Source organism: Ambystoma mexicanum, chromosome 12 (genome assembly GCF_040938575.1).
Source record: "Ambystoma mexicanum isolate Mex_15411 chromosome 12, UKY_AmexF1_1, whole genome shotgun sequence".
Classification (NCBI taxonomy): domain Eukaryota; kingdom Metazoa; phylum Chordata; class Amphibia; order Caudata; family Ambystomatidae; genus Ambystoma; species Ambystoma mexicanum.
This window is the reverse complement of record NC_090936.1, coordinates 612,315,878-612,343,106: the sequence shown is the minus strand read 5'-3', so window position 1 is coordinate 612,343,106 and position 27,229 is coordinate 612,315,878. Positions and strand designations below refer to the sequence as shown.

Here is a 27,229-nt window from a genome sequence, read left to right as displayed (position 1 = left end):
TAGTCCAGCAGATGCCATACTTGCACTGATTAAGTAACTAATGACCAGCAGCGGTTGCCAATGATTAGAAGTAGATTGTCCCCCATCACACGCTACAGCAGACACATTGTATTTACTGTTGTATTAAAGTTGTCGGGTTTACACATCACCCCCAAATACAAAATCCTACTCCATACCTGAGGCAGCCGGCAGTATTGGTGAGCACAGACTCCCACTCAACATGTCGGGGTTTGCAGTCCTCACGGGGCTCCTTCTGCCAGCCAGAGTGGGGGACGAGGACCTCATCCACCAGGGCGTGTAGTGCATGGTCCACAATCTCCATCTTGATTGAATCATGTGAAGAGAGGTTCCAGAGAGTCCCTGAGCGGGGAAAAGATGTGAGTTACCAGACAGGAATTGGCAATTTAGATTGCAGGAGTTTAACAATTTAAGTTGACCATGTGACCCAGAGATGGACTTCTAGATCTGAAATTCTAACTCCACCATAGAGGTACAATCAATGAAGACATTATAGCCTACGAGTTCTTTGCTCTAATTTCAAATGGTTTAAGATCTCTATCGGATTCCGAAGTACTGATTCCAGAGTCTTCACCACCAAAACTGAACTATCTCCAAAACTGGCATTCGAGTGCTTGCATCTATCAAACAACTCAGACCTTGCTTTAACTCAAAAATGCTTCACACTTACCCTGGGGACCTCAGACCTAGACTACATTAAAACACAAACGCGACCAACAGTTTAGATTAGAAAAGGTTTGACCTCCAGAGTCTCACTTGCCTTACCAGTGATGACCTCAGTGAGGTCCATGTCCCGTGCCTTACGCAGTAATCGGACTAGAGCCGGCACACCATCACAGTTCTTAATGGCCACCTTGTTGTCTGGATCTCGACCATAGGAGATGTTCTTGAGAGCCCCACAAGCCCCATGATGCACCTCTTTCTTCGGATGATCCAAGAGTCCCACCAGCACTGGAATACCCTTTAGCCGGCGCACGTCTGTCTTGACAGGATCGTTCTGGTAGCAGAGGTGTTGCAGATAGGCAGCTGCATTTGACTTTACAGCATCCAGCCGAAAGTTCAGCATGGCGATTACTTCGGAGAGCTCTGGCTGGCGCCAGTGTGTAGGGGCAGGTTTGCGCAGGCTGTCCAGACTGGCCATGCTACTTGCACGCTCCACCTGTGCAAGTGGTGCCTGCTGCCAATAGTATGGATCCTGCTGCATTTCATCCACAAGCGGGTCACCATAGCTCCTGCAGAATGGATGAAAGGTCAAAACTGTGCACCATCCTGTAACGCTCCATTAACCTCCGTAGCCGAAATACACCCACTAACTACAACTAGCCACACCTGACTACATTAATATTTCAGAAAAACGCAGCAAAGATAAAGCCCTGTCACGGTTACTTTTTTACATTGTAATCTATTTAGAGGTTCCTCTAAAGATTGTATGCTATTTTGGTTTTATAGAGCGCAAACAGTGCTGTACAAAAAGGGGGGTACAGTAATAGGGTACAATGACGTAGCAACAGCTAGAAATCAGGATACAATTTGTGAAGAACAGGGGTGCAGGGGATCATAGTCAGGATACAGGCTAGGGGTGAAACAGATTAGGTTGTGGTTCTGCAGCTTTAGTGCCATTTAAGCTAATTTTTCCTCCATAACTGCACTGTTAAGTCCCTGGGTCTACATCAGCAATTCCCTCCCTTGCCTTCTGCTGTCAGCGAACGCAAGGTGTGTTCCCTTTCCATCTCATCGAGGATTCCACCACCCCACAGCACCAAACCATTAACCATCTCCTACCACACTTGCCACCTTTTTCTATCCCAGTATTTAACAGCATTTGAAATCCAATTAGGAATTGAATTTTCCTCGCCAGGATTCTACACAAAGTAAACAACCATCAAAAGCACCTACTTTACTCCTGGGTCGACAGCATACATAGGTGGCAGTTTATATGGCTAACATGATCAAATCTTAAACTGACAAGGCAAGGTTCACATGGACAACCTGGGGAAACACTTTCTCACTGCGAGTGCCTCAATGGGACAGTGAGTCACAGAGGGGGGGGGGGGAAAGCTTCCACAGGACTGAAGTCTCCAGACATCACCACAGAAAGATTTATGCGCATACAATACAGCAGAAAAATATATTTGCAATTGCTCTGGCCAGCGAGGCTTCACAACGAGACACATAGATCCAGATAGGCCACAACATTATTTCATCGATTAGCATTCTGTACACCCCAAAAGACAAACATTGAAAGGGAATCGGGGGCCTTTTAAATTTCCAATTATTTCGTTAGTGAAGTAGGAGGGGCTGGAAAGGTTAAATGCAGAGATCTCTCCAACATCACAAAACAGTATTGAGTGGAATTAAAGAACTAGTTGGCCATTTGGGGCAAGAGAAACACGTCGGCGAGATTTAAAAACAGGCTGTGCTCGACAAAAGATCCATATAACATCCTAAAGTTCCATGCTTTTAAAAGTACAATTTGATGTATTTTTAGGGTGAAACAAATTGGAGTAACTTTCATTTGCGTCAATGACAAGCCCAGCTCTTTTAAAAGACAGGAGTCTGGTTTAGAACTACATGGTTATCAAACAAAACCACCCACAAAAAGCCCTTCGGTGCATACATGTTGGCCAATCTACACACTATGTAGATTGGCCAACATATCTGCGCAACTACAACACATAGGGACAAACTATTACATAAATGCATTCGTTACATAAACGGACATCACTACACGCGAATCCATTCACATTCCTTATGCACAAAAGCATACCCACACCATTTGCAAGTTCTCGGCTAGTGCTGAACACATCACAAATGTTTCTTCAACAGAGCACCATTCCTTCAATCTCTTGCACAAATACCTTGACCGAAAGGTATCCTAGACAACTCCATTCGCTCCAGTCCAGCCCCTCCACCCCGCATGAATACCATCACTGCAAAGGCTTTTGCACACGGGCCAACAGTCCTCCAAATAAGCATTCTGTCGAAAATCCCAAACCTTTAAGTCCAACTTGCCGCAAACATACCTGAGACGCAATCGTGGGTCAGAGGGTGTGGCAGCCCTCCTAGCAGTGCCATAGTCTTGGACAAGGCCGTAGTCTATGTCCTCGTATCCCACACTGCGCTGGTCATCCTCCAGACCATAGTGATCAGGACGGAAGCGGGTCAGATCTCCATTGCTGCCACCCATGCGCACCTGTGGCTGGGCCCCATAGGCATTCTGGTGGCTGGGAGCCCTATAAGTGTCCAAAGTACGGTATCCATCTACAGGGCGAAAGCGCTCATCCATGCGGGCCACACGAGAAAGGCTGCTGTAGTTGGCCTCACTGCCCGTGTCGTAGGGGTTGCCATAGCCATCATTATAATGATAATTGCGGGGGACAGTAGACGTTCCGACTGGGCCCATATACCCACCGCCATCTCCATTGTTCGTGCGGAAGTTGCGGTCGAGGGTTTGGATGTAACCACCAGGAACTGCAGAGCCGTCCAAAGGGAGGCCATCTGGGCCCACTGGCACCTGGATTGTCCTTGTGGTGACAGTTTTCACAACCTTCTTAACCTAAGCACAAGAAGAAAAAGTGGGGTGGAGTTAAATTTACATCAAGCCAATACACAGGAACCCTAGTAATTTCAGTAATGAGACCAAAAGCTCACTCATTCTAGGCCCCAAGTCTTGACCTCTAGCCCACCCTTCTCTTCCAGTACTGCGTCAATGCACCCAAAATCTTACTTGCAGTGCTTCTTCACGGACATCCAGTGAAGACCAAGCTGCACTGGACTAGGTGTGTATAGCTAGGCCAATGCAGCTCTTCCCACTATTCAAAGAGCGGGAACCATGCACCGCTCGAGGTGCGGCCACCCACCCAACTATAGTGTTTGTTCGCCCCTCTTACTGTGGTCTCTGTGCGCCGTGTAGTGCCATCATCAGATGTCTCCACAGAGACTACCGACATGGCCCCCTCTGGGTCCTCATCAATGGTATAAGTTTCCTCAACAATGTGGCCAGGGTCCTGCATTCTGGGAATGGTACCGTAGATGCGATCCTGGGAGAAAAGAGCAGAAAATGCCAAAAAGTCAGTGTCTGAAAATAGCTTCCAATTGATACAGTAGCCAAACACGTTATGCAGTCTTTATAATGAAAATGTTAAACATATCGAATCTTTCATAACGAAAAATATATCGAAAATGTATTTGGGGTGGGGTAAAGGGTTAAATCTTGTGGGGAAAACTGTTGGGGTGAGTTTGTAGGGGTTGAAACAGTGGCTAAAGGGGGGAACCTCCCCAAAAAAATGTTTTCGTTATAAATGTTTGGATATAAGTGCAGTCTTCATAAAATGTTTAAAGACATTTAACTGCCAAACACCAGACATGTCATCTGCAAAAGCTTCTAATCAAGAACATTGAACTTTTAGAGCAGGGTGGACTACAAAGCAATCTTATCTGTAGTCTAGCAGAGGGATTATCAGAACAGAAAGGATCATCTTCCCTACATGCAATTGTTGGGTAAGATTCATAATTGTGAAATTTTACAAACCCCTGTAAACCCCAGAACTTTTTGCTGGATTTGTTTTTTTTTGCCTTGTGCATGAGTGGGAATTCCCCCCCCCCCAGTCTTTTATTCTTTTTATGGGTGACCTTCCAATGAAGAAAGGGGACATGAGCGTGACTGTAAAACTATCCCCAACGTGACGTGTAGTGTACCCAAAATCCCTCGTGTCAAGGTCCCTCCGATTGTGTTTTTTCTGCCGTGAGAGGGCCTTCTAGTCAGCGTGAATACTGAAGAGAGAAGGTGTGAGATGTCCATGTTCCTTCTACTCCATGTGGGTGGGCACATGTGAATCTAAGCAGATACAATCATCAGAAATGCTATTACGGTGAGTAATGCATGTCTTCTGATGCTTGTTAATCTGTTTAGAATCACATGCTGTTCATAGCCTAGCAAGCAGTACCCAGAGATGGTGGTGGGATGTGAGAAGGAACAGTAGCAAAGAGATGTATTAGCACTGATTGTCCCACCTGAGAATCAGACCATGAGTGTGTATCTAGGCAGTAGTGTTGTGTAAAGGTGTGTACAGAACTCCAGGTTGTTCTACAAATGGACTCAAGAGGAACATTTGCAATGAATGCTATGGTACCCTGTGCCTCAAGTGTGCGCTAGACGTTAAGGGCAGGTCTCTTGGCAAGAGTGTAGCACACTGATGCATTTTACCATCCACTTTGAAGTAGCTGATTTAGAGACAAGGTCCCCTTCTCTACCAGCTGCCACCGAAACAAAAAACTGGTTTGTTTTTCTTAGTGTTCTCGTCTTTTCCAGATAATATATCACCACTCATCACATCTACTGTGTGGAGGTTTCATTCTGCCACGTTCGTGGGGGTTCTGAAAAAAAGTTAGGTAGTTCTTTGGATTGGTTCACATGGAACTTGTACATTATACATTTTGATGCAATTCGTGGGTGACTTAGGCAAGATTGTATGCAATAACCGTGTGGGAGATACCAGCCTTGTCCTCTTGGCGATATGTACCTCTTGGCAATATGTACCCCAACTTTTGGTATAGGCTTGTACACTACACATGTTGGTAGAGTGACTGAGCAGCCAGGCTCATCTCAAGAGGGGTCAATGTGAGCTGTAGAGGTGCAACAGAGATTCAATGTGACCGGTTACTTACACACAAGGTTTCTTATTAAAATAATGATTTGTCAGTTTTCAAATAAGCCTTCTTTAGAAAGGGCAATATGCAATAAAACACTTAAAAAAACACTCCTTCAGTAAGTGGATCCTTTTGGGATGTCTCACATACACTTCCTACACCCTGAGGTAACTTCAATAGCTAGGACACTGTGGACATTGATATATCACTTAATGCAATACTGAGGTTGTAGAAGCAGGGAAAGATTAGGGATTGAAACCAAGGTTAGCAAGTTCTGTGAACAGGTAAGGGTTTCTCTTCTACCCCAACCACATCCCCCAATTAAATGTAGGTTAACCCTTTCCCAGCTATACAAATGACTTTTGTATGACTTTTGAGGGACAGAAACACAAAGTCGGAGGATCACAAAAGTCTACAGGGAGCCAGGACAGCCAATGTCGATTGAAAAGTCTAGGTTAGCTGAGGCACTTCTGGAAGATAGCACAAACGTCTTGCACAATGTTAGACAGTTTGTAGAAAATAATCCCTGTTGGGCCACAAACTGCAAGGCTTGTGAAATAGCAAAGATGCAAGCAACTCTGCAAAGGGCATCTAATGCAAGTCTCCAGTGAGAGCAAGCCACACACACACACACACACACACACACACACGAGGTACATACCCCTACTTGGACAGTACCTTGGGTATGAAGAAAAGGGTCCAGCAGGCTTCTGTTCCTGTTGCAGTCCTGCAGATCCTGTGTTCCTGGGCCTCAGTTGTGGGGACAAGAGGGAGGATGTCTGGGGACTCCTGCACTACGGTTTGCGGTCAATAGCACCAGCGCGGTTCTTAGACACCTTCTGGGCTCCCTTTGCTTCTGGAGGCCAGCACTCTGTTGAGGTGGCTCGGGCTTGGGTTGTCCTGTTTCGAAGGAGTCCTTAGGAACCTCCTGAAGCTCTGGTCCAGCTTAAAGACGATGCACTCGTGCCTGGTGTTCCGGTCCCCTGGCACTCTGTTCCAGCAGCAGCAAAGTAGTACAGCCAGCAGGGAGAGGGGGCCCAGTAATTTTGGGGTCAGTTGGTACCACCAATCCAAGGGAAGAAGTCATCCGTTCCAGGCTTCTCTAGTCGATTCGAAAATTGGGAGCTTCAGCACTGCAGCAGGGCTTCACCAGGCAAACCAACAGTCCAGGAGGGTGCAGCAAGCTTCTTTAAGTTTCTTCGTCCAGTGGTCAACTGCTATCCTTGCAGAAAACCTTGCCTTTTATGCAGGTTTCCAATTCATTCGCAGCCTTGCTGTCACTCACAACAGGGTGGCTGTCCTCCAAGGACAGCCAGCCAATCACATTTGGGAGCATTCCTGTAAATAAGGAGACTAAGCAGAGTTTCGGGAACCTACCTCGCTTCCTGCCCTACCAGACATGCTGGAGCCAGAGGCAGGCTTCACCCGTGAATCCAGCCAAAGACAAAAACGTACAAAGGGACCAAACCTAGTTTGGCGCGCAGAGTAAAACCCAAGAAGGACCCCACAAGCAAGAAATGGCAAAAAAAAAAAAAAAAAAGAGGACAGGGGCCATTTTGACAAACAGGGCACCCATGGGTGCAATACTGCAGCCGAGGATTGAGCCGGTGGTAAACGCACAATGGCAGGAAAATTAAGCCACTGCCACCGCCCATTAATTGTAGTGAGGGCAACATAAAAATGTTACATGAGAAAGTAGACAAAGGGGATACTAAGTAACTACAAAGAGAAAAAGTAACGTCAATTTCACTTTACTACTTTTGGAAACAGTTTGTCCAAGAGAATGCATTTTAAACTTTTTACTTTTTTTTTTTAAAGATTTTATTAATTTTATTCAAACAATACAAACAAACCCAACACGCAGTGCAATTTACAACAGTTCCATTAAACACCATTTGTTTTTCCATTTTTGCCACTGCTCCCTTAGTCCCACCCTCCTTTATGAGCCTATTTATACTTCGCATTCAGTATCTGCTACATGTGGCAGGGTCTCACTACCCTCGGATTTCGTTGGGTCCGATATAGATCTGAACATTTCCGCTATTAATAATTTCCATGCCATCAGGGTACCCACTTCTTCCTCCCCACTCATGCTGCTCGCCTCCTGCCATACTATCGTTTCAGCCTCCGCCCATTTCTGCAACTCCTTCCACCATACCTCCACCCGTAGCTTGTGGCACTTCTTACATCCCATGGCCGTTTTGCTAGCATGTATGCCAAATCTTTCAATTTCTCAACATGTTTAAGTTTCCGTGGTCTTGGGAACCCTCCCAGCAAGCAAGCCCAGACCGTGTCTATGACGAGCGTGACCCCCTTTTTCGCTAATTTTTGTGCCACTTCACCCCAGAAACATTCGATTACTGGGCATGACCAAAACATGTGTCATGTCAGCGTTTTCCATGTCGCACTTCGGTCACGCCCGTCGCCCAGCGTTTCCGAACTTGGATATCCTCAGAGGGGTCATGTATGCTCTATGCGTTATATACAGCTGTATTTGTTTTAGTCTGGCATTTTGACACCTTCTTGTGATATCCCAGGGCACGTTCCTACATCCCATCTTCAATTGGGGCCCCAACCTCCGCTTCCCAGTACAGTCTCAAATGTGTCAATTCCTTCCCGACCTTAGTCATCACCATCTCATACAATCTAGAAATCTCATGCCCCCCTTTCCGATATGTCATATTGCCCCCACAATAGCATCTGGTTCCTCTGTCAATACTGTTTCAGGCCACGTTTTCCAATTTTTGGAACCATCCTATGATATGTAACATATTGGCCCGTATGTAATCCCACCTCCTCCCCAAGTTCTTCAAAATCCCCAATGGTACCCTCTTGCCAGATGTCCCCCAACGTTACCAGCCCCACCAATTCCCAGTAGGTTCTGATAATCACCCTCAGCTGCTTATCCCCTTCTGCTAAAAGCCACCAGCGGTACCTGCGGGGAGCATGGGAATGGGTCCTCCATCATCCGACATGCTCGACGCCACATTTTCCACCCAAGCATCATCATCCTAGGGCGCTCCTTCATATCTGACTCAACCATATCATTTCCCTTAAGTAAAATGGTGTACAGTCCTGCCCAAGCAACCCAAGTTCAGGGGTCACTTCGTCGGAGAGCCAATTGGCCACATATTGTAGTTGACTTGCTACATAGTAAACCTCAAAATTAGGCAGTTTAATACCCCCCCTTTTCATAGAAATTCTGCAACTTCCATAGCGCCACTCTATTCTGGGTACCATGCCATAGGAAGTCCCTACACATACTATTCAGTTTAGCAAAAAACTTCTTGGGCATCATATGTGGGATATTACTAAAATAATGTAGAAGCCTAGGTAGGACCACCATCTTAAGCATTGCCCCCGTCCCATCATTGCTAGGGGCAACTTCTCCCAAAACGTCATGCATTTCTGGATTTTCTCAATAGCTATCTCGGTGTTGTGCTTATGTTCCTCTTCTGCTGTGTGATACACATCTATTCCAAGGTAACGGAAAGAACTAACCACCCACGGTATCTGTAACACCGGTAACCTTTCCACAGGGGTCCCCTTATAGCTACCTAGCGGGAATATACTAGATTTTTGAGGATTCACCGCTATGCCAATGCATTTTAAACCTTAAAAGAAATCCAAAGGACTTCTGTGACACGGCACTGAGGGCGCTGTGCATCGCAATACAAAAGTTAATGCCTATGGAGAACAAAAGAAACAGTCCAAATCAGAGCAAAATAGAGAAGTGTGAAAAATGACACTCAATCCAGGATAAAAATCAAAAGTCCTAAAGTCCAGCAAAAGAGCTGGGGGTGAGGTGGGGCAGGGGTTAGGGGTCTCAAAAGTAGAAGAGAATTAGCAGAAATTAGAATTCTCCCTAACAGTGAGTGCGCCAGAACCACCTTAGCCTTGTGAATGAGGACAAATGACAAATGGGTCTTGAACTGAAAGGGCTTGCAGTTCAACTCTCCTTATTGATGCAATTGCCACCAAGAAAGTAGTCTTGTAGGAGAGTGCTTTAAGGCTAGCGTTGTGCATTGGTTCAAAGGGAGGCCCCATTAGTCTGGTTCCACCCGGGAGCTGGGTTGGAAATTAGGGGGATTACGTTTTTTTTATCCCTTCCATAAACGCTTCAATTACTAGAATTATCTACCATGAAACCTTCTGGACGTGGTGTATGCTAAAAGTGTAGCCAAGTGGGCTTTTAGGGAATTGAAAGCCAGGCCTGAATCTAGCAGTTTAGTTGGGTACATGACAATATGTGCTGGTGTGCATTCAATAGGATTGATGCTCATGCCATTGAACCAGATGACAAAGCGTTTCCATTTGCTGGAGTAGCAATGTCGGGTGTTAGGTTTCCGTGCTTCCCCAAGTATGTCCATACACCTTTGAGAAATTTGGAGGTGCCCAAACTAAGCCTGCAGGAGCCAGGCTGCTAAATTTAGAGTTTGAAGGCATGGATGTAACGTCTTGTGACAGCATGTTATAAGGGCATGGCAGCTTCCCGGGAAACTGACATTGCCATGAGGGGAGAACCAAGGCTGGCGTGCCAACATCAGGGCCACCAGAATCATCCTGACTGGCTCATGGTGCATCTTTTGCACTATCCTGTTGAGCAGCACAGTCGGGGGGGGGGGGGCATAGACAGTTACCATTGGAGCGGTTCAGAGGGTACCTGGAGGCGTAATCTGGGCATTGCGCATTCTCCAGAGTTGCAACAAGTCCATCTCTGGGAAGCCCCAGTCTGCGAAGACGTTGCGAACATGTCTTCGTGTAATCAAGTCTGCCGAGTATGTCCACCAGAAGATTGAGTTTTCCTGAAACGTGTTGTGATAGGAACATCTTGTGTTTGAGAGCCCATTTCCATATGTTCTGTGACAGTTTGGACAGCCATGGAGAGTGAGGGCCTCCTAGTTTGTTTAGTTAATACATTGCCATAGTACTGTCCTTCAGGACTAGAACCGTCTTCCCCTGGAAGTATGTTTGGAATGCCTTCAGGGCCTTGAACACTGCTAGCAGTTCCTTGGTTGCTACCAATGGGGGACGACACGGCATGTGCAGTCTGATGAAGGAGGTGAGCCCACCCAGTTAGGAGTGTGTTGCGAGAGTGGCTTCTACTGCAGGGTGGTGACATTTTTCCCCTGTAGGAGGTTTTCCCTGGACCACCACTGCAGAGACTGAACGAGGGCTGCTGAGATAACCATTAGATCATCCCATTGTCTGCTGGCCCGACACCATTGGCTCCAGAGCCACTCTTCCATGGGGCGCATGCGCAGACATGCGTGTGGAACTAGGTAGATGCAGGAGGCCATCATCCCTAAAGGTCACATGGCTTGGAGTATGGTCACCTCGTGACATGTTTTGAACCCTCTAGTTGGAGGGAAAAACAAGGGCGTCTTTGGTCCGAATTCAAGCCCCCAGAAACGGTTTGACTTGGCTGGGGTCTAGGCTACACTTTGTTGATCAAGAATCCTAGACTGAAGCGGAAATCTACTGTCTTCTGGGTATTTGTTAGGCATGTTCTGTATGAATCCCCTGTTATTAGCCAGTCGTCGAAGTAAAGGTAGACTGGGATGGACTGCCTGCACAGGTGAGCAATTACTACTGCCAGTACCTTCGTGAACACCCGTTGAGCTGAGGCAATGCCGATAGTACGTGTCCTTTATCATGAACCTTAGGTTCTTTCTGTGCGTTGGCAACATTGGATGTGAAAAATGCATACTTTCATATTTCAATGTTACCATGTAATTCCCTGTACCAGCAGTGGGATTACTTCCTGCAACGTTGTCATTCTGAATTCTTGCAGCTTCACATTTGTTCGCTGGGCGCAGGTCTAACACATGGCGCATGGTGAGATCCTTTTGGGTACAAGGAAGTACACTGAATAAATACCCTGGTGTATCTGGTGAATGGGGACGACTTCTACAGTGCCCTTTTCCAGAAAGCTCTGCACCTTTTCCAGCAAGATTTGCAGGTGGGCTGGTGATAGGCGTCTGCTTTTTGGTGGGTGGTATCGAAGTGGCCGGTGGAACTCTATACAATAACCCTGGGTGATAGTCTTGGGCAACCACTGGTCTGATGTGATCCCCTCCCATGCGCGAATAAGTCGCCCGACTTTTAGGGGACCCGGACTGGCGAGTCATTTTGATGCAGAGGCTGGGGAGCCACTTGGGGTGGAGTTTCTACTTCTACCCTTGCCTCTGTACTATCCTCTTTGCTGATAATGGCTGATGCCAGATGAACCTTGTGCGGAGGACCATGGGGTGCCTCCAGTGCCATATTGCCCTTGGGGAGATCAGGAGAAGGACTGGCCTCGAAAGGAACAGCGAGAGTCTGAAACCCCCCGCTGTTGGAAAGGCTTGGCTTTAATCTGGTTGAGCGATTTCAGAGTCTGTTCTTTTTTTTAGCCGTCTCCAAGGCATCATCTACAGCCTTACCAAATAAGTAACTCCTCCACGGGTTTATCAAGGAGGTCAGAGTCTCGGCATGAAGCCTGGTGTGTCTCTTGAGGAGAGTTCCCTGTGCCAGGGTGCGTCCCGCAGTTTCAGCTGCGTCCAGTGGGTTTAATATATTATGAGTCACCCATCTACCCTCTGAGATGAGCACCAGCAGGCGTGATCGTGTGAGATCAGGGATCTCTTGGAAGCTTTCTTGGATCAGGCCCCATTGTACGTCGCTGTAACTATCAAGAAGGGTTGCCTGTTCGCAATTATGGTTGAGGCTACAGATGTGGCAATACGTTTGGCAAGGGCATAGAGTTTTTTGCAGTCCTTGTCCGGGGGAGACACCGCCGTTGACAGTGGCATCCCTGCCCTTTTTCTGGTGGTAACAGAGTCCAGTGTGACATGACCTCGAATATACATTGGGTCAGATGGAGAAGGACAAAACGGTCTCAACGTAAGGGTTGATAGTCCTTGTGTGGGAAGGAGACGGTAAAGTAGCGAGGCGTTTCATTATGGATTTGAGCAGAGGTATAGCTTGACTAGTGGGAGGTTTTTCTTTGAGCATGTCCTCAACAAAGTCAGAATTCTGGGCAGTCTCCTGTGTAGCGATCTGCGGCTCTTTAGGATGGCATTAAATACCAACTGGTCATCTATTGGCGACTACTGCCTTTGTTGAGGTGAAGTAGGTGGGTCCAGACAAATAATGTCTGGGGTCTGAGTGAGAGCCAAGGCCCTTGATTCCCCCTGGTCTGCTGGCTGAATCTTGCCCCAAGTTTGGGTACTGGTCAGTTGTGTCCTGACCAAAAGGATTGTCCTTACATGGTTCTTCTCGTTCATAGTACTCAAATAGCGCCTCCTGATGGGTTTGCGACTGAACTGGAAGCTTCTGCCCCATTCCAGCAAAGCTGCAGGAGGAGTCCTCCCTGGGTCACTTGGGAGTAATTTATTTTTCTGAGAAGTATATGAATTGGGACATATATCCATATGATTCTCAAACCTCTGCCTAGTCCACAGGGATGAAGCAGAGGGGTCTGGAGGAGGGAAAAGGCTGTTCGGAAAGGGGGAGATTTACCTGATAAAGCCCTACATGAGGGCTGGGGGCCTTCAGAGTACTCCTCCCAACTAGGGGGTGCTTCTGGGCGTTCCACTGCCGAAATAATTGCGAGACTCTCACACATTTTTCGGTGGCTGAATGCTGACTCGACATGCCTGAAGGTGTCACAGTTGCAGACTCCACCGAAGCCTTATGTGCCGACGCGCCCATGGACTTGTCAACACACAAGTGCTTTTTTGTGGGAACGCCCTTATGGAAAGACAGTCAGTTGCCTGCTGAGTAGACTGTTGCAGGGAGGGTGCCGTACCGCAAGTTTCGGCAAGCACTGAAGTTTTCGGCTGGCCTGTTGGCATTTGGCGCTTTGAAGTGTCCGTCAAAGAGGCCTTAGGGGTTGTGTGTTTTGCTTGGGGTGGTTGTGTGTGCGTCCTAGTCGCTAGAGTGTGAACTCCCCATAACAGTGGCTATCTGTTGGGGCCGGGGACTGGCATCTGGGAATCAGAGGGTTCCGCCGAGAGGTCTATGGCTTCCAGGGCAGAGCCATGGCTGCGCTGCAGTCCTCATCACTTGAAGAGGCGGCGCCAATGGGTTAACAACTTTCGGCCTGCATTGCTTAGGCCGCTCACCACTGTCTGCATAGCCTTTAACGTCTTGGGATGAAAGTTTGCAGGACTTACAAAAAAGCTTGTGATCACAAGGAAAACACCTATTGCATCTGCGATGGGCATCTTCCAGGGGAATTTTCTGTTGCACAACGGACAAAATTTAAAGGGTGTCCTCTCCATAACAGAGGTAGATGGCAGCCAGACCAAAGAGGGAGAGAAGGAAAGCAGAAGGAAATGCATTCTCGAAAATAATCAACCCAGGGCCCCACTCTCCCTACTGTAAGGGCCTGGCCGGAGGCCATGCGGTCGACAGATGTCGATCGATGCACCATTCGAAAAACAGCAGTGGATGTCTTCGGCGTAGAAGTCCACGAAGTAGTCATCAAAAGAATGAACAAAGACTATACAACCATCGGTCGTGGGACAAAGTAGTAAATAATGAGCAATATCAACTCTTGCGAGCGCTGCATAAGATGACCAACTAGTTGGGCCGAAAAAAACAATCTGAGGGACCTCGGCACGTGAGGGAATTTTGGGTACACTACAACGTCACGAATAGTGTTCCAGTCACGCCCATGTCGACGTCACCTTTCGATAATCTTCCAAAAGATGCAATACTCAGATTACCACTAGATGTCATACTATATGCACAATTCTAAGCAGATTAACAAGCATCAGAATTATAGTTCCTTTAACTTTTGGGTTGCATGCAATTTATTATACCACCTCAAAGCATCTTAAGTGCAGTGTTACTGGAAAGCCTTTGGAATTCCCTTTTTAATTTCTCTTTATAGAATGGTTTAACTACTGTTCCCAAGAATAAAGTGAGATTCTCATCCCTTTACATTTCATATGCGAGACCAGCACACCCAAACGCATGTAGAGTGCTGCACCCTCCTGTCCAGAAAAACGTGCCGGTATGTTCCTAATCTTTCATACAACTGATACTTTGTCCCTACAAGGGCCATCTCTCCCGTAATTATCCACCCAGACACCACTTACAGTCTTTGGTGCTTTTAGATCGTTGTGATCCACTTCACCAGAAGAATAACCTTGCACCGCTGGAACAGAAGCCAGTATAAAATAACCATGAGGAATTTTCCACCATTATAAGTCTAGGTGAGCAAAAGGTTTTTCATGAAAAAGTTCTTTAGCATTTTTTAAAAAAAACATGTCCCTTCCACAGATGAGTGGACCACTCTGACCAATTGTAATTTGACTTTAGAAGATTTGTAAAAACACATCTGTCTAAAGAATGCATGATAAATTAGAAATATGCGAGTCTCTGTACTACAATCGATACAATGCATGCTATTGATATACACTATGATGGTAGATCTCGTTCACCAACACTGTCAAACTGCAAACATGTGATCTCTATAACTAATCCGTTTGTATATTTGTAGTGGGTTATACTCCTACAAAGTACGGCCAATAAGAAGTACTCAACGCAACCACGTTTTCTGAAAAAAACATCGGTCCTGAAGGCGGCTACACTTGCAACAGACAGTGTAATTGCCTGATTCTTTTTCTGTTGCCATTAGCCGAAACATATGGCGACAGTCACAAGAAAAACCCTAAGGTTTCTAATAGGTTTCTTCCACGATAGAGCTGTTCCCATTAAGAAATGCTCTACTTTTTTGTGCCTGTTTTTGAACAGTAACTGTAAACAAGACACAATATTCAAGTACTAACCCCACCACAATTTTAAGTGTTTTATCAGACCTTAGGTCTGCTCTTGCTGAACTGTTTTTGTCATGTGTTTTTTTTTGTTATGTGAAGATTTCTTCTTTTAACCAATAAGTTTTATACCATTTTTATTGAGAATTAAATAAAATTGATATTGGTTGGTTTTGCAAAATAGTTTTTTGTTGACAAAACAACAATTTTCTCAGGTGCTTTGATACTCTTATGTACACAGGCTTCACCCTGGTCTTTTAAGTTGTTTAATTTCTTCTGATAATAGGTACATTCTCTGCTAGATTGTAGTACTAAGACAGGGTTGCCACCTCCACTGCTCCTCTCTTTACCCCACTTCTGATCCCACGAAGGTGGTGTTCCCGGAAACAGGATCTTTCCTATTCTTTACACAGAGTGCTGGGGAGATACACTATCGCCGATTTCACTGTTCTGTTAACACTTAGGTTATAATATCAAGATGCTGGTGGCAGTGGTGATACCTTAATGTCTTTAATCTACTACTCGCAGGATCAGCCACAGTAATGGGGGTGAGTAACACAATTACTCCTACATCCCGTCCCCTTTCCTCCATCCTGTATGGGCGATTACATTCTGCTAGAATGGTGGCTCACCATTTTTAAGTATCCTTGTTGTTTCTTGGGTTTTCCTCGGCAGTCTTAAAAGGAACTGTCCTGGTTTAAGTATTGTCTTCGGCAAGAGTTATGTTACCTGCTGTGGCTCTAGAGTGTCTGGCGTGGTAGGAGTCCAAAACGATGCAGCCCTTTGTCTTTCAACTTGCCTGAAAGGAACCATTTCCTACTGGGGCACTGGTTCTTCTGGACAGCCAGACCATCACTTTCTGTAAGCTGCACAAAGTTTGCAAAATGTATGCTGTGGTTTCTGATCGTCAGATCCTGAAAGCTGCTGGTAAGTCAACCAAAGGAACCAAATCCAAAGAGGGAGATGAAGACTAACAAATTCCAGTGACCAAAGTGCCTGCTGTGTAACCAGAGTCTGTTTGAACCCTTCCTTCCAAGCAACCTGGTGGTCCCGAAAACGTCGACTCCTACCAAGAGGCTGGTGAGACCCACTAGTCTCAAAAATCTGCATTTCCAGCCATCCCTTGACAAGCTGCAACCTTGCTGGGCTGCAAACTGCTGTTCAGGAGAAATTAAGTATTACTCACTGGAGTGACCAACTTACTCCTAGTCCATAGTCTCCTTTGCTCCATCCTATATGGGCGTCCCTTGCAAGGGACGGGAACAGAACCTCTTCCACCTGAAAAACACTTTTCCCCTTTAAATTTACTGGTGCGTGGTCCCAAGGACATAGGCTCCCCCAACCCTGCCCACAAGCGCCACACCCCAGTCCCCCCATCCCATCACACTGTATTAGAATCTAACAACCTCAATGGTCTTATATAGGGGATGGATGGTGGGACGTATGGAGGAAAGGGGACCATCTAGGCATAGGTTAGTCACTCTGGTGAGTAACAATTACTCCTACGTCCCCGTCCCCTTTCCTCCATCCTGTATGGAGGATTACAAATGGCAAAGCCCTGGGGAGGAGAGCCTGACCTACGCAAAAAGATTACGAAGCACTGCTTGGCCAAAGGCTGCATCAGCCTTGGCACTGGTATCCAAGCAGTAGTGCTTGCAAAAAGCCGAAGGAGAGGCTCACGTTGCCCCCCCCAGCTGATCACCTGCCAGGGAACATGGCGCTGGCACCAGATTGCTGCCTCCTTAGCTCTCAGCATGCGAATGCTGCCCTGTGGTGGGTCCTTGCGCTGCACTTAATATGCCTCATGGACCGCCGTCACCCATCGTGCTATGGATGCCTTGGAGCCCTGCAGCCCAGGCCGCCAAGTGTCAGTCTTGCGGATGCTCTTCGTCCTGTCTAGATGGAATTTCCAATGCCCGCCTGACATCCAGGCAGTGGAGCGCCTTTTCTGCATCCTCCTTGGGGTCTGGGAAGAACGTGGGGAGCACAATCTCCTTGTGGATATGAAAGGATGATGACACTTTCAGGAGAAACTTTGGGTGCTTGCGGAGCACGACCGTGTACTAGTGTATGGCTGAGGCGACTAAAGCCAGGGTCTTGCTCGCTCAGCAGGCAGATTTAAGCCCAACCAGAAGGGCTGTCTTTCAAGTGACCAACTTAATGTCTGCCGTGGCCATGGGTTCAAATTGTTTGTGTGCTATAGCGCTTAGTACCATGTTCAGGTCCAAAACGGGATGCGGACGCTTGACCGGGGTAAAGCCTGGTGAACCCGGTCAGGTTTTTTACTACGCAATTGGCCAAAGACAGGCTAGGTATCAGCATTCCTTTACGCACCAATAGAAGCCAGATACATTCTGCAGCCATCAACCTGGATGCCTGACCTGGCGAGATAGGCCGGGAAAGATATTTGGTCGAGGGAGCATGTCAGTGGGTTCACCCCATGCTCCTTTGCCCAAAAGCAGAATCTTGTCCATTTACCTTTGTACTGCTTGTGCGTAGCCTGACTTCTGGCATTTTGAATGAACTCCAGATTGCTGGACAACTAAAGGAGCTGGAGCGTTAGCTGCTTAGGAACCAGGGCGCTATGGCTAGCCTCTCTGGAGAGTGGTGTAGTACTGCACCCCCTGCGTTGCTGGTAGAGTGCCCCCCCCCTCTCCACAAGGTGGGGCGAGGGGGAGAAGAATATCCGGCTGAAGTGACATCTGCCGCAGGTCCAAGAAGCAGGGCTGCGCCGACCAACGAGGAGCCACAAGAATGATACTGAGGTTCTTGGAGTTCCTGATCTTGCTCACTACCTTGTGCACAAGCGGTCTGGGTGGAGATGCAAACACCCACATCCCTTCTCAAGTTAACTGGAATGAGTCTCCTAGAGAGTTACGCCCCCTTCCTCCCCAGGATGCCAACTGCTGGCACTTCGGATTGTGAGCTTTCGCAAACAGGTCTGTTGTTGGGTGACTCCATCTGCTGAATACTTCCTGGAGACTCCCCGTTCAGCTGCCATTCATAATCGTCAGCAGCCAGGCGACAGCCTGTCCTCTTTCAGATTGGACTCCCACGGAAGGTGGATCGCTGAGAGTCACTCTCCCTGGCTGATAGTCCTATCCCAGATGTCCAGGTTCAACGCGCACAGCTGCGGAGATCTGGTGCCCCCTGGTTTGTTGATATAGAACATGCAGGTCGTATTGTCTGTCTGGATAAACACCAACCAGCCCCTGATGGTCGGTTGAAAAGACCGGAGTGCCAACTGCAAAGCCATAAGATCCAGTCAGTTTGTGATTCTGCTGGTCGCTCGTGCCAGAGATCTTACACAGAGTGCTCTCCCAGGGTGGTGCCCCAGCTGAAGAGTGAGGAATCCGGGGTACTATGTACTCTATGGGGAGTGGACAGAAGGGTATGCCCACCAGAATATTCTCTTCCTGTTGCCACCATCTGAGGTCGTGGTTCAGGTGTTGCGGGATGAGATCTGGGTCCACTGGTGGCCCAATTACTGACTGCAGGAATCCGCAAAATGTAGCTGGAGTCTCCTCATGCGGAACCCGATGTAGGGGATTGCCAGGAGACATGCTTCCAGCACACCCAGAAGGTGTGGATACCACCAGGCTTTGGTGATAAACTGGAAATGGGAAGCTGCCGATCGGATTGCTGCCACCTTGTACCTGATGCGGAATGTCATCGTTTCTTCTGGTCAGAGGCAGAGGAAGGGGACTGGAACACCTTAGATTTTTTGTGGTGCTTTTGCAGGTGCTGACTGGAGACCTATCCGGCTGTGTGGCTTTGCCGTCCTGGGACCCACGGAAGCGGCACCCCTTGTCTGAGCGGGACTGACTGCACAAACAGTTTAGTCACCTTTTTGGGGAATTGTGGCCAGAGACTTTGCTGTCTGGAAGCTTTATCAAACTCATCACTTGAGGCATGGATGAGATTCCCCTCACCCCCCGGGCCTCTCTCAAAAGGAAGATCAAGGATTCTATCCTGCACATCCTGGTTGAACCTAGTGGCCTCCAACCAAGCAAAGCGCCTCATGTCTGCTGCAAGACAGATTGCTCTATGTGGCCCACAGAGGCCTCCTAATATCCTGGGCCACAAGTTTCGCCTCCGCCAGACCAGCCTTGAATGAGGCTTGCTGGTCCTTCGGAATATTGGGCAGAAAGTCTGCGTTCTCCTCCACAGGCGTTGATTAGCCGCAGCAAGGATGGAGTCTGCGTTGGCCTGCCCGAGGTGCAACCCGGCATTTGAATAAACCTTCCTGCCATATGAATCAAGGTTCTCTTCTTCCTTGCTGAGGGCTGTTGTGGCGGTACTAGACTAGGAAGCCTGGGGTTTGGCATAAATGGACGCAGGAGCTATCACTGACGACTCTGCGGGTGCATAGAGTAGTATGCTGTCCCCCTCTGTTTGCCTGAACCTAGCATCCAGCTTTTTGTATGTTTGTATTTTTATATATTTGTAATATTTGTTGATGGGTTGCATGGAGTGGGGCTTGAGCCAGCCCTTTTTGGCCAAAGCTTCCACATCCTTGTGTAGGGGGATGCCAGACCTAGTCTCCTCCCTGATGCTCCGGACCTCCGCCAGAACTCCTGCGTCGGGGAGCTCCTTCTGTGTCTGGGAGATACCCAGGTATTCTCTACAGGCTGGAAATCCTGTCATGGAAGGCTTTTGCTGAGGAGGGCATATCCTGCTACTCATCTGTGTCCTGCTGGTCCTCTGTCCCCAGAGGGGTGGCGCTAGTCACCTTTGGGGGTTCCTCCGTGTTGGGGGTCTAGGCCCACACCAGGGTTGCTGGAGCCTCTGTACTTGGCTGCTGTGGAGCTGGATCCGGCATGGGCTGTGTTGTCGTGGGTTGCACCGGAGCGGCCAGAGACAACAGGTCCTTAATACCTCTGAGGATTGTGCCCATTTGAAGGGACTGCATGAGTGACCTGAACCCGTCAAAAAAACCTGTCCTCACAGGCTGGCTACGAGTGGTCTTGTGTAGGAGGAAGGGGGAGGGGGCAATATGCCAGCTGTCTGCCCAGCCCCTGTCTGTACATGGGTATATTGTACCCAGGCCCCAGGATGTTGGTATAAAACGTGGACCAAGTGACCAGTGTCAGTGATGTCCCGTCTGTCCTAGGAACAAAAACAACTTTGCTGATCGCAGGGCTGACTGGCCTCCATGCCAGCCTTCAAAGCTTCCCACTTTTGTTGCTCAGGACAAGCCGCCACCATTTTGTCTGCGCCTTGAGCACGTGGACCTATTGCCGGAGTAGTCCCGGGATCTGCCCTGCCCCTCAGGTGTACACCTGGTAGGCTGTGCACCCTCGGCCTACCTGCCAGTAGCGTTGGCCCTGTGTAAAGGCACCCCCACAGGTAAGGACACAGTAACAGGGCAGTGCCCCTTGAGACGAGTCCCTGTGGTAGTAGAGCTCACATGCCCTTCGGCTGTGGGACCGATGGGTCCCTTGAACACCTTGGCTGTGAGGTCAGTAGCTGCGTCAGCCTTGGGTTCCCAGAGCCGCTGCGAGGGCCAGACTGACCCCTCCCACCAGAGGGCATCCCCGGGAAGGAACGCACCAGTCTTGTGTCTTCCTCCGGAGGTAGTCCTTGATGTTCTGCAGGTGTCCAAATATTAGACAAAATACTGGGGAAGTGTGTGGAATTACGAGGCTAGGCCTCACCCAGGAGCGCTCGTGGAACTATCCGTTCCAGTCGATGCAGAAAAGATGACTGGGGTGTCGTGCCAGTGGGCAGGGTAGAGGGAGCCTGTGCTCCAGAGGCTACACCCCCATGGCCGCGCCCCCATACATTTAAAAAGGAAAATGTCTACTGGTGAAATATAGGTTCTATTGCCGTCCCTTGCAAGAGATGCTCTTACAGGATTGAGGAAAGGGGACGGGATGTAGGAGCATTTTCAGTTTGTGCCAATTCCCTTTAACCTGAAACCCCTAGCACTTTTGCTGGACTTTATTTTAACCTCCCGAGTGGAACTTTTGACCACTCGTTCATTCTTTTTCTGCGACTGATTTTTTTTATTCGTACTGTTTAAGGGAGTCTGCTTAATGTTAAATACAGGCATCTTCGTTTTGCTTGGTGGCACCCAGCACCCTCTGTGCAGTGTCACTGGGAAGTCCCCCAGACTCCTCTATGTTTAAATACATTTTCTTGTGAAGACTACAGTTCAAGAATAGTAAGATGAAGGTTATCCTACTTACCTTTTCTTTTGTGGGTCCAGCACAGCAACATACGTGGCGTGCTGGGGGATTACATACCAACTCCTTCTCCCACTACTCATGTAACATTGTTTCACCGGCTAACAAATGGCTGGTGGCAGTGGTTACTACCTTTTGTGCAGGTTACTAGCAGGCTGATTTATCAGCTGCAGTACAGCACCCTAGGGTGGCCATTCTCTCAAAATAGCGCCAGTCTTCTTTTTTCCCTATTTTACGTTTGTCAGTTCCTTCTGGGCTTTTCTTCTATCAGACTAGAGTGCTGTATGAGTTTTGCCTTTAGCGGGCTTCAGCCCTGAAGCCCACTCAGGCTCCAGTGTGCCTGTGAAGGCAGGAAGTGAGGGAGGAGCCAGAAACTCCCCTGTCCTTTGTCTGTAGTTATGCCTGGCTGAAACCAGTTCTAACTGGGTGGCTGGCTGTCCTGGAGGACTCTCTATCCTTCAGAACTGTAGTTACTCTAGTATATAGAACTGAATCTCAAAGAAGGAGCCCAACGGTCCCCAGCAACATTGCCCATAAGGAACCATGTACTGCAATAGCAAAATACAGATGCCTTTAAGAGTTGAGGAAACAGACGCCATAGGACAGTAAAGGAGAGCGTTAAAAAAAGGCCTATAAGAATGAATGATTGGAAAAAGGCCCCACTCATTCAGTATTGAAGAAAAGGGTCCAGTAGTCTAGCAAAAAGTGCTGGGGGTCTCACTAGGAGGGAGTATTAAGCATAAAAATAATAAATCTCCCCAACAACCCCATTTTAAAAATCGAAAGAAGACCCGCCAAGGACGACTTCCTCCCTTAGGCTGGTGGGACCAAATAGCATCAAGACATTCATTTTGGGCCATTTCCCCACCTTTGCTGGGCTGCAGAACACCAATTCCTAGGGTACCTGGACCATTATCGAGTGCATTGTCTTCCAAATATCAAATCCGGCTGAAACATACTTGTTGACCGAGATGCAGGAATTCTTCACCAAAAGCACACTCCCCAGAGTTCAGGGCCGAGTAATCGAAGAGAATCCAACCAGCGATATTTGTTTTCTTGGCATGGAGAAAAGGGCACCAAAACCACAAAGAGCTGCTGAAGTAAGCTAAATCCATGGTTGCTGAACCCTTCTCCAGAGTCCTGCCGCAGAAGCCTGACCAAGTTCCCACCCCCAAACCCCCTTTTGTCACCATGACCAAGGAGCAGGAATCAGTCTGCAACATTGCACCTAGAAGGAAGCCAGCTACAATTTCTTATTTTTCATGTACTCTGGGACTTAGGGTGCAATTACCTTATCACATTTTTGGTGCTTCCTGGCTTGGGAAGTACTGTTTTCTTCAAGTGAGAGTGGACCTCAACTCCTCTGTGCAGGTCTTGCACCCTATGTATTATCAGGAAGGCACCTCTGAGCGCCTGTGTTTTCTTCATGAACCACTGGTTAATAACTTTCCTCTGAAGCTCTTCATCAGAACTGGAACTCTTGACTTTGGCTGTGCTGGTTTCCCAAAGGTCCATCTTCTCTATCCTACTGGCTTTGGCAAGGCTGGGCCCTCCATAGGTTTTAGTTGTGAACACTTCTTGCTAGGAAACAGACTGCCTAAATCCCTCTGCGAGAGTACTTGTTATTTGCACTTGCTGGTTGTGTTCTGTCCAACTTATAGACTTTCCCCTCCACACCAGATTTTGCAAGGGTGAAAATGCATGATTGTTTCTACTGATTTCTTTATACTGCTCTACAGCTCACAAAGCTGCCTCCTAAAATAAGCTGGACTGCTCAGCCACGCTACCGACTTGTGTAGTACAGGCCTATATCAAGAGTTGGGTCCCTAATACCAAAGGGAAAGTCTTATGAAATCCCACACCAGTTGGGACTTTAGATGAAAACGTACCCAACACTTGCCAATACCCAGGCACCTCGAGCCAGTGTGCAGTGGCATGGCCTTCCGAAGTCAGATTCCTGCTGAAACGTGGTGGACTACTGCTGGAGCTCTATAGACTATACAAATCCCTGAAGTCCCCTCACCAGAGCGAAGGATTGAGACGGTGAAGAGAATCCAACCGGCTATATTCATTCATCAGGTACCTGTGAAAGGGCATCTAATCTGCAGAGTCGTTAGCCTTGAAGAATCCTTTGTTGGAAACCTCCGTCGATTGCTGCTGTCAGTTTTCCTTCAGTGTCCATTTATTAAGTCTCCAGACCATGAATCCAATGAAAGGGTCCTGTGCTACTGCTTCAGGAAGACAACCATCTCCAAGCTCTTCTTGGACGAGGTACTGCGTTGGCTTGGATAATAGTTACCTCAAGTCTTGTGTGGATCCTGTGTGGCTGAGTGGGTGATTTGTGTCTAGGGGTTTGCCCATACTGTCCGCCCAGGCCCAACGCTGGAACACCTGTAGGAGTCTTCTGTGCAGTCCCTGAACACTCGACTAAATGACTAGAGTACTTGTGTGAAGAGATATCTGCTGGAACTCTGACTTTCCTGCAACTGAACCCGATTCGGACCTGCCTACAGTTGGCTCCTAGACCACTAGGGTCCCCCTTCTAACTCAGGGAAAACTCATGCTCTAGACAAGGGAATGACTTTGATGAGAAGACTTCAGTCTTGAAAATTCTAACAAATATGAAAACTTGTGTGTTGTAACTATCTCTGTAATAGAAGTGAAGTGTCCTTAAGTTATTACTTACCTTTAAGTTGCTGGTTGCTCCTTTTAAAAGTTTAGAATTTGTTTTACTTTGAAACTGTTTCACTCTTCTTAAAAGTAATAGTTGGTACTGTTTTATTATTCTGAACTGAATGTGTAAAGTTCTAACAATAGGGTTTACCTACCTTGAATATCTGTCATTCTTAAAGTGTACCATTGGGTTTTGCGTCCCCCAATCTGCTCAGCGCATACCTAAAACATTGAGTTAATACTGGTCTTGGAGTGGCTTGTAGTCCCTCTGAAACTTACATGGGTTCTTACTTAACTTGAACTGCTGTTTGCCTTCTTAAAAGTCGAAGAGTTCTTACTTGCCCTAGAATTGTATTCTACACTTTTGAAAAGTATCCTTGGTATAACCATCTATAGTTTAGATACCAATGTGTTATACTGACCTTGAATAGCGGTTGGTCTTCTGAAACTGTAATTGGGTTATGCTTTCCCTGTATTGCTTTAGTGCACTTCTAAACTAGTTTAGTGGGTTACTTGTCCACGATTAGCTGAATGCCCCTCTAGAAAGTATACAAGTTACATTGCTAGTTCTGAATTGTTTAAAAGTAATATTGGTGTATCTGTATCCATAATAGAATAAAGTTACATATGTTGCAAGATCCATTTAACAAGTGATTCTGAAAGTGAACACTAGGTTATGCCCAATAGGGCCTGCTGCCCTTGAACTACTTAAGGTTTTCTAAAAGTCAAACTTCTTTAGTTTTACTCCCCAAGAATATCGTAATGCCATTCTGAATGTGTTACTTTAAGTTGAACTCAACTGGAACTGCTTATTGCTATTCTTAACATGGTTACACTTCGGTTTTCATACCATAAGTATTAAGTTAGTTTTCAAGCATTGTGTTTATGACTTAAGTGATAGCACTTACTTTCCCCAAGATGTATCTTGGCCTACATATATTTATAATAAATCATTTTTACAATGCATAGTGTTTGTGTTTCTATGGACCATATCTATTCTCCAATTTCTTTGTTCCTTTTCTCTCTCTCAAGATGAGCCTGGCTGTTCTGTCCCAGCTACCCACAGTGGTACAGCCTTATATCAAGAGTGAGGTTTTTGTACTTACTCAGATAAGTTGTGGTAGGACTTTAGAAAAACTGCTCCAACTGTGATATTACTGCACATTTCACTTCGTTCATCTCTGGTTTTGTTCTAAGCCATAAGTTCTTGCCCTGCCAGAAGCATTACCACCTATGAAGATCAAGGTACTTGCACCTGCCAGCAAACCCCACTCCTTCCTTTTATCAGTAGCTCTGGGATTTCCAAGCAAACTTCTTTCAAGAGAGTCTGGCAACATGGTGAGTATCCACAAAGACGAATGGTGGAAACAACTGCTGGACTGGGACATCTGCCCCAGCCCCAACTCACTATCAATATCAACCTCTCACTTTTGCCCTCCCTTAACACTTTTCTGACTGCTTTGAAGCACTACAAATGAAACCTGCATACTTTGTGTTTTTCTATCAAAGCAACGTCTCCTTGACTAGCAGCTAGCAATGCAAGGAATCCCATGGGGCAAAGGAAATGGGCAAGGACAGAAATGTACACTATGTGATAAAGGGCCAAGGACGCAAGGGGGTGTGGGAGGGCATCACCAAAGACCAGGTTTTTGCATGACCACCAAATGCTGTAATGAATGGATGTCAGTGGCAGACCCGTCAGTGGCATATAGATCACAGATGGGTTTACAGCCTTCACATCTATTGATAATGCCCACCTACACACTTGCGTCAATGACACAGGACGAACATGTGGCACTGATTACATCTTTCAAAAGGGGGACTAGTCGTATGCTATTTGGACCAGTGTAATGGGATCAACAGGTTTGTAACACTTCAAAATGATACCAATGTCCCAGACTCAAAACTGGGCCATACCACTGTAGCACCAGCTGGACAGTTCACGTTTTACCACCTGGAGCCCATAGCGCATGCGCAAGCCCCCAGCGCGCATTACAAGGTGGTGGAAGTGTGACAAAATTGCTCTGCACTCCGGCCCGCTCCTCAATGCAGTCTTGGTACAGGTTGCCATATGGATAAAAGGTTTATCACTTTACCATGCATGTCATTTGCACACCTTTACATATCAGTGCTGTGAATTCCAGGTTCACCACACTACAATTGGCAAATTACAAGATCAGAACTTTCAACCGTTCAGACCACAATATGCAAGGAGCTACTCTGCAGTAGCCATTCCTGCAGATCCAGACATCGCATCGAATGAGTTGGTGCCACTAATCACAATGTAGGTCGAAGCTATCAGAGTTACAGGGTTTGCCCCTCACAGAAGGAATACATTACTTACCTTTCAACTCCTGTTCTCCAGCATTGATATCTTTCATAGATTCACATGATGTTTGCTTTAACGTTACTGAGGATTCCCCAGCCTGACTGGGAATATTCAGTTTACCATTACATGTTTAAACTGCTTGTCACTTTAGTGCTCCAGTCATTTTGGGTCATATTGCCAAAAGCCAACTAGACTGGTCCCCTTCACGTACCTCTGGGGGCCATCTTCAGATCTGGCAGTGCACGATATGTGACTAAGAACCAAGAACAGCCATACGAGGGGGGGAAACGGTGGGAAGGTTGCATGGAAATCTATCAAAGATCCCAATGCTGTAGAGCAGGGGTTTGGGTAACTTATTCCTTCTCCAGCATTGGATGTCAGATTCACATTCTGTTTCAATATGTTGACAAAGCAGTACACAGTGTGAAGTAAGATTTTCAGATCAATGCTAAATCTTCCTGACCTGTGCCAACCCTAGAACCTTTTGCTTTTACTGTGGATTATTTGTCCTTATACCCGAGTGGTAACTCTTTATGGGTGTCATTAAGACTCTCCAAATTATCTTAAAAGTTATCCTCTGACAACTTTTGGCAATAAGTGCCTAT

General features: G+C 47.1%; 1 protein-coding gene across 7 annotated transcripts in view; it reads right to left on the bottom strand.

The window, feature by feature from the left end:
• Positions 1–27,229, bottom strand: part of CTNND1 (catenin delta 1) — a 478,107-nt gene that overhangs the window by 200,548 nt on the left and 250,330 nt on the right. For all 7 annotated transcript variants that reach the window (XM_069629030.1, XM_069629031.1, XM_069629032.1 and 4 more), the window contains 4 exons: positions 3,909–4,058; positions 3,042–3,574; positions 784–1,250; positions 177–360 (listed from right to left, as the gene is read on the bottom strand). In XM_069629030.1, the coding sequence (XP_069485131.1) occupies positions 177–360; positions 784–1,250; positions 3,042–3,574; positions 3,909–4,058 (1,334 nt within the window). The remainder of the gene's footprint in view (positions 1–176; positions 361–783; positions 1,251–3,041; positions 3,575–3,908; positions 4,059–27,229) is intronic.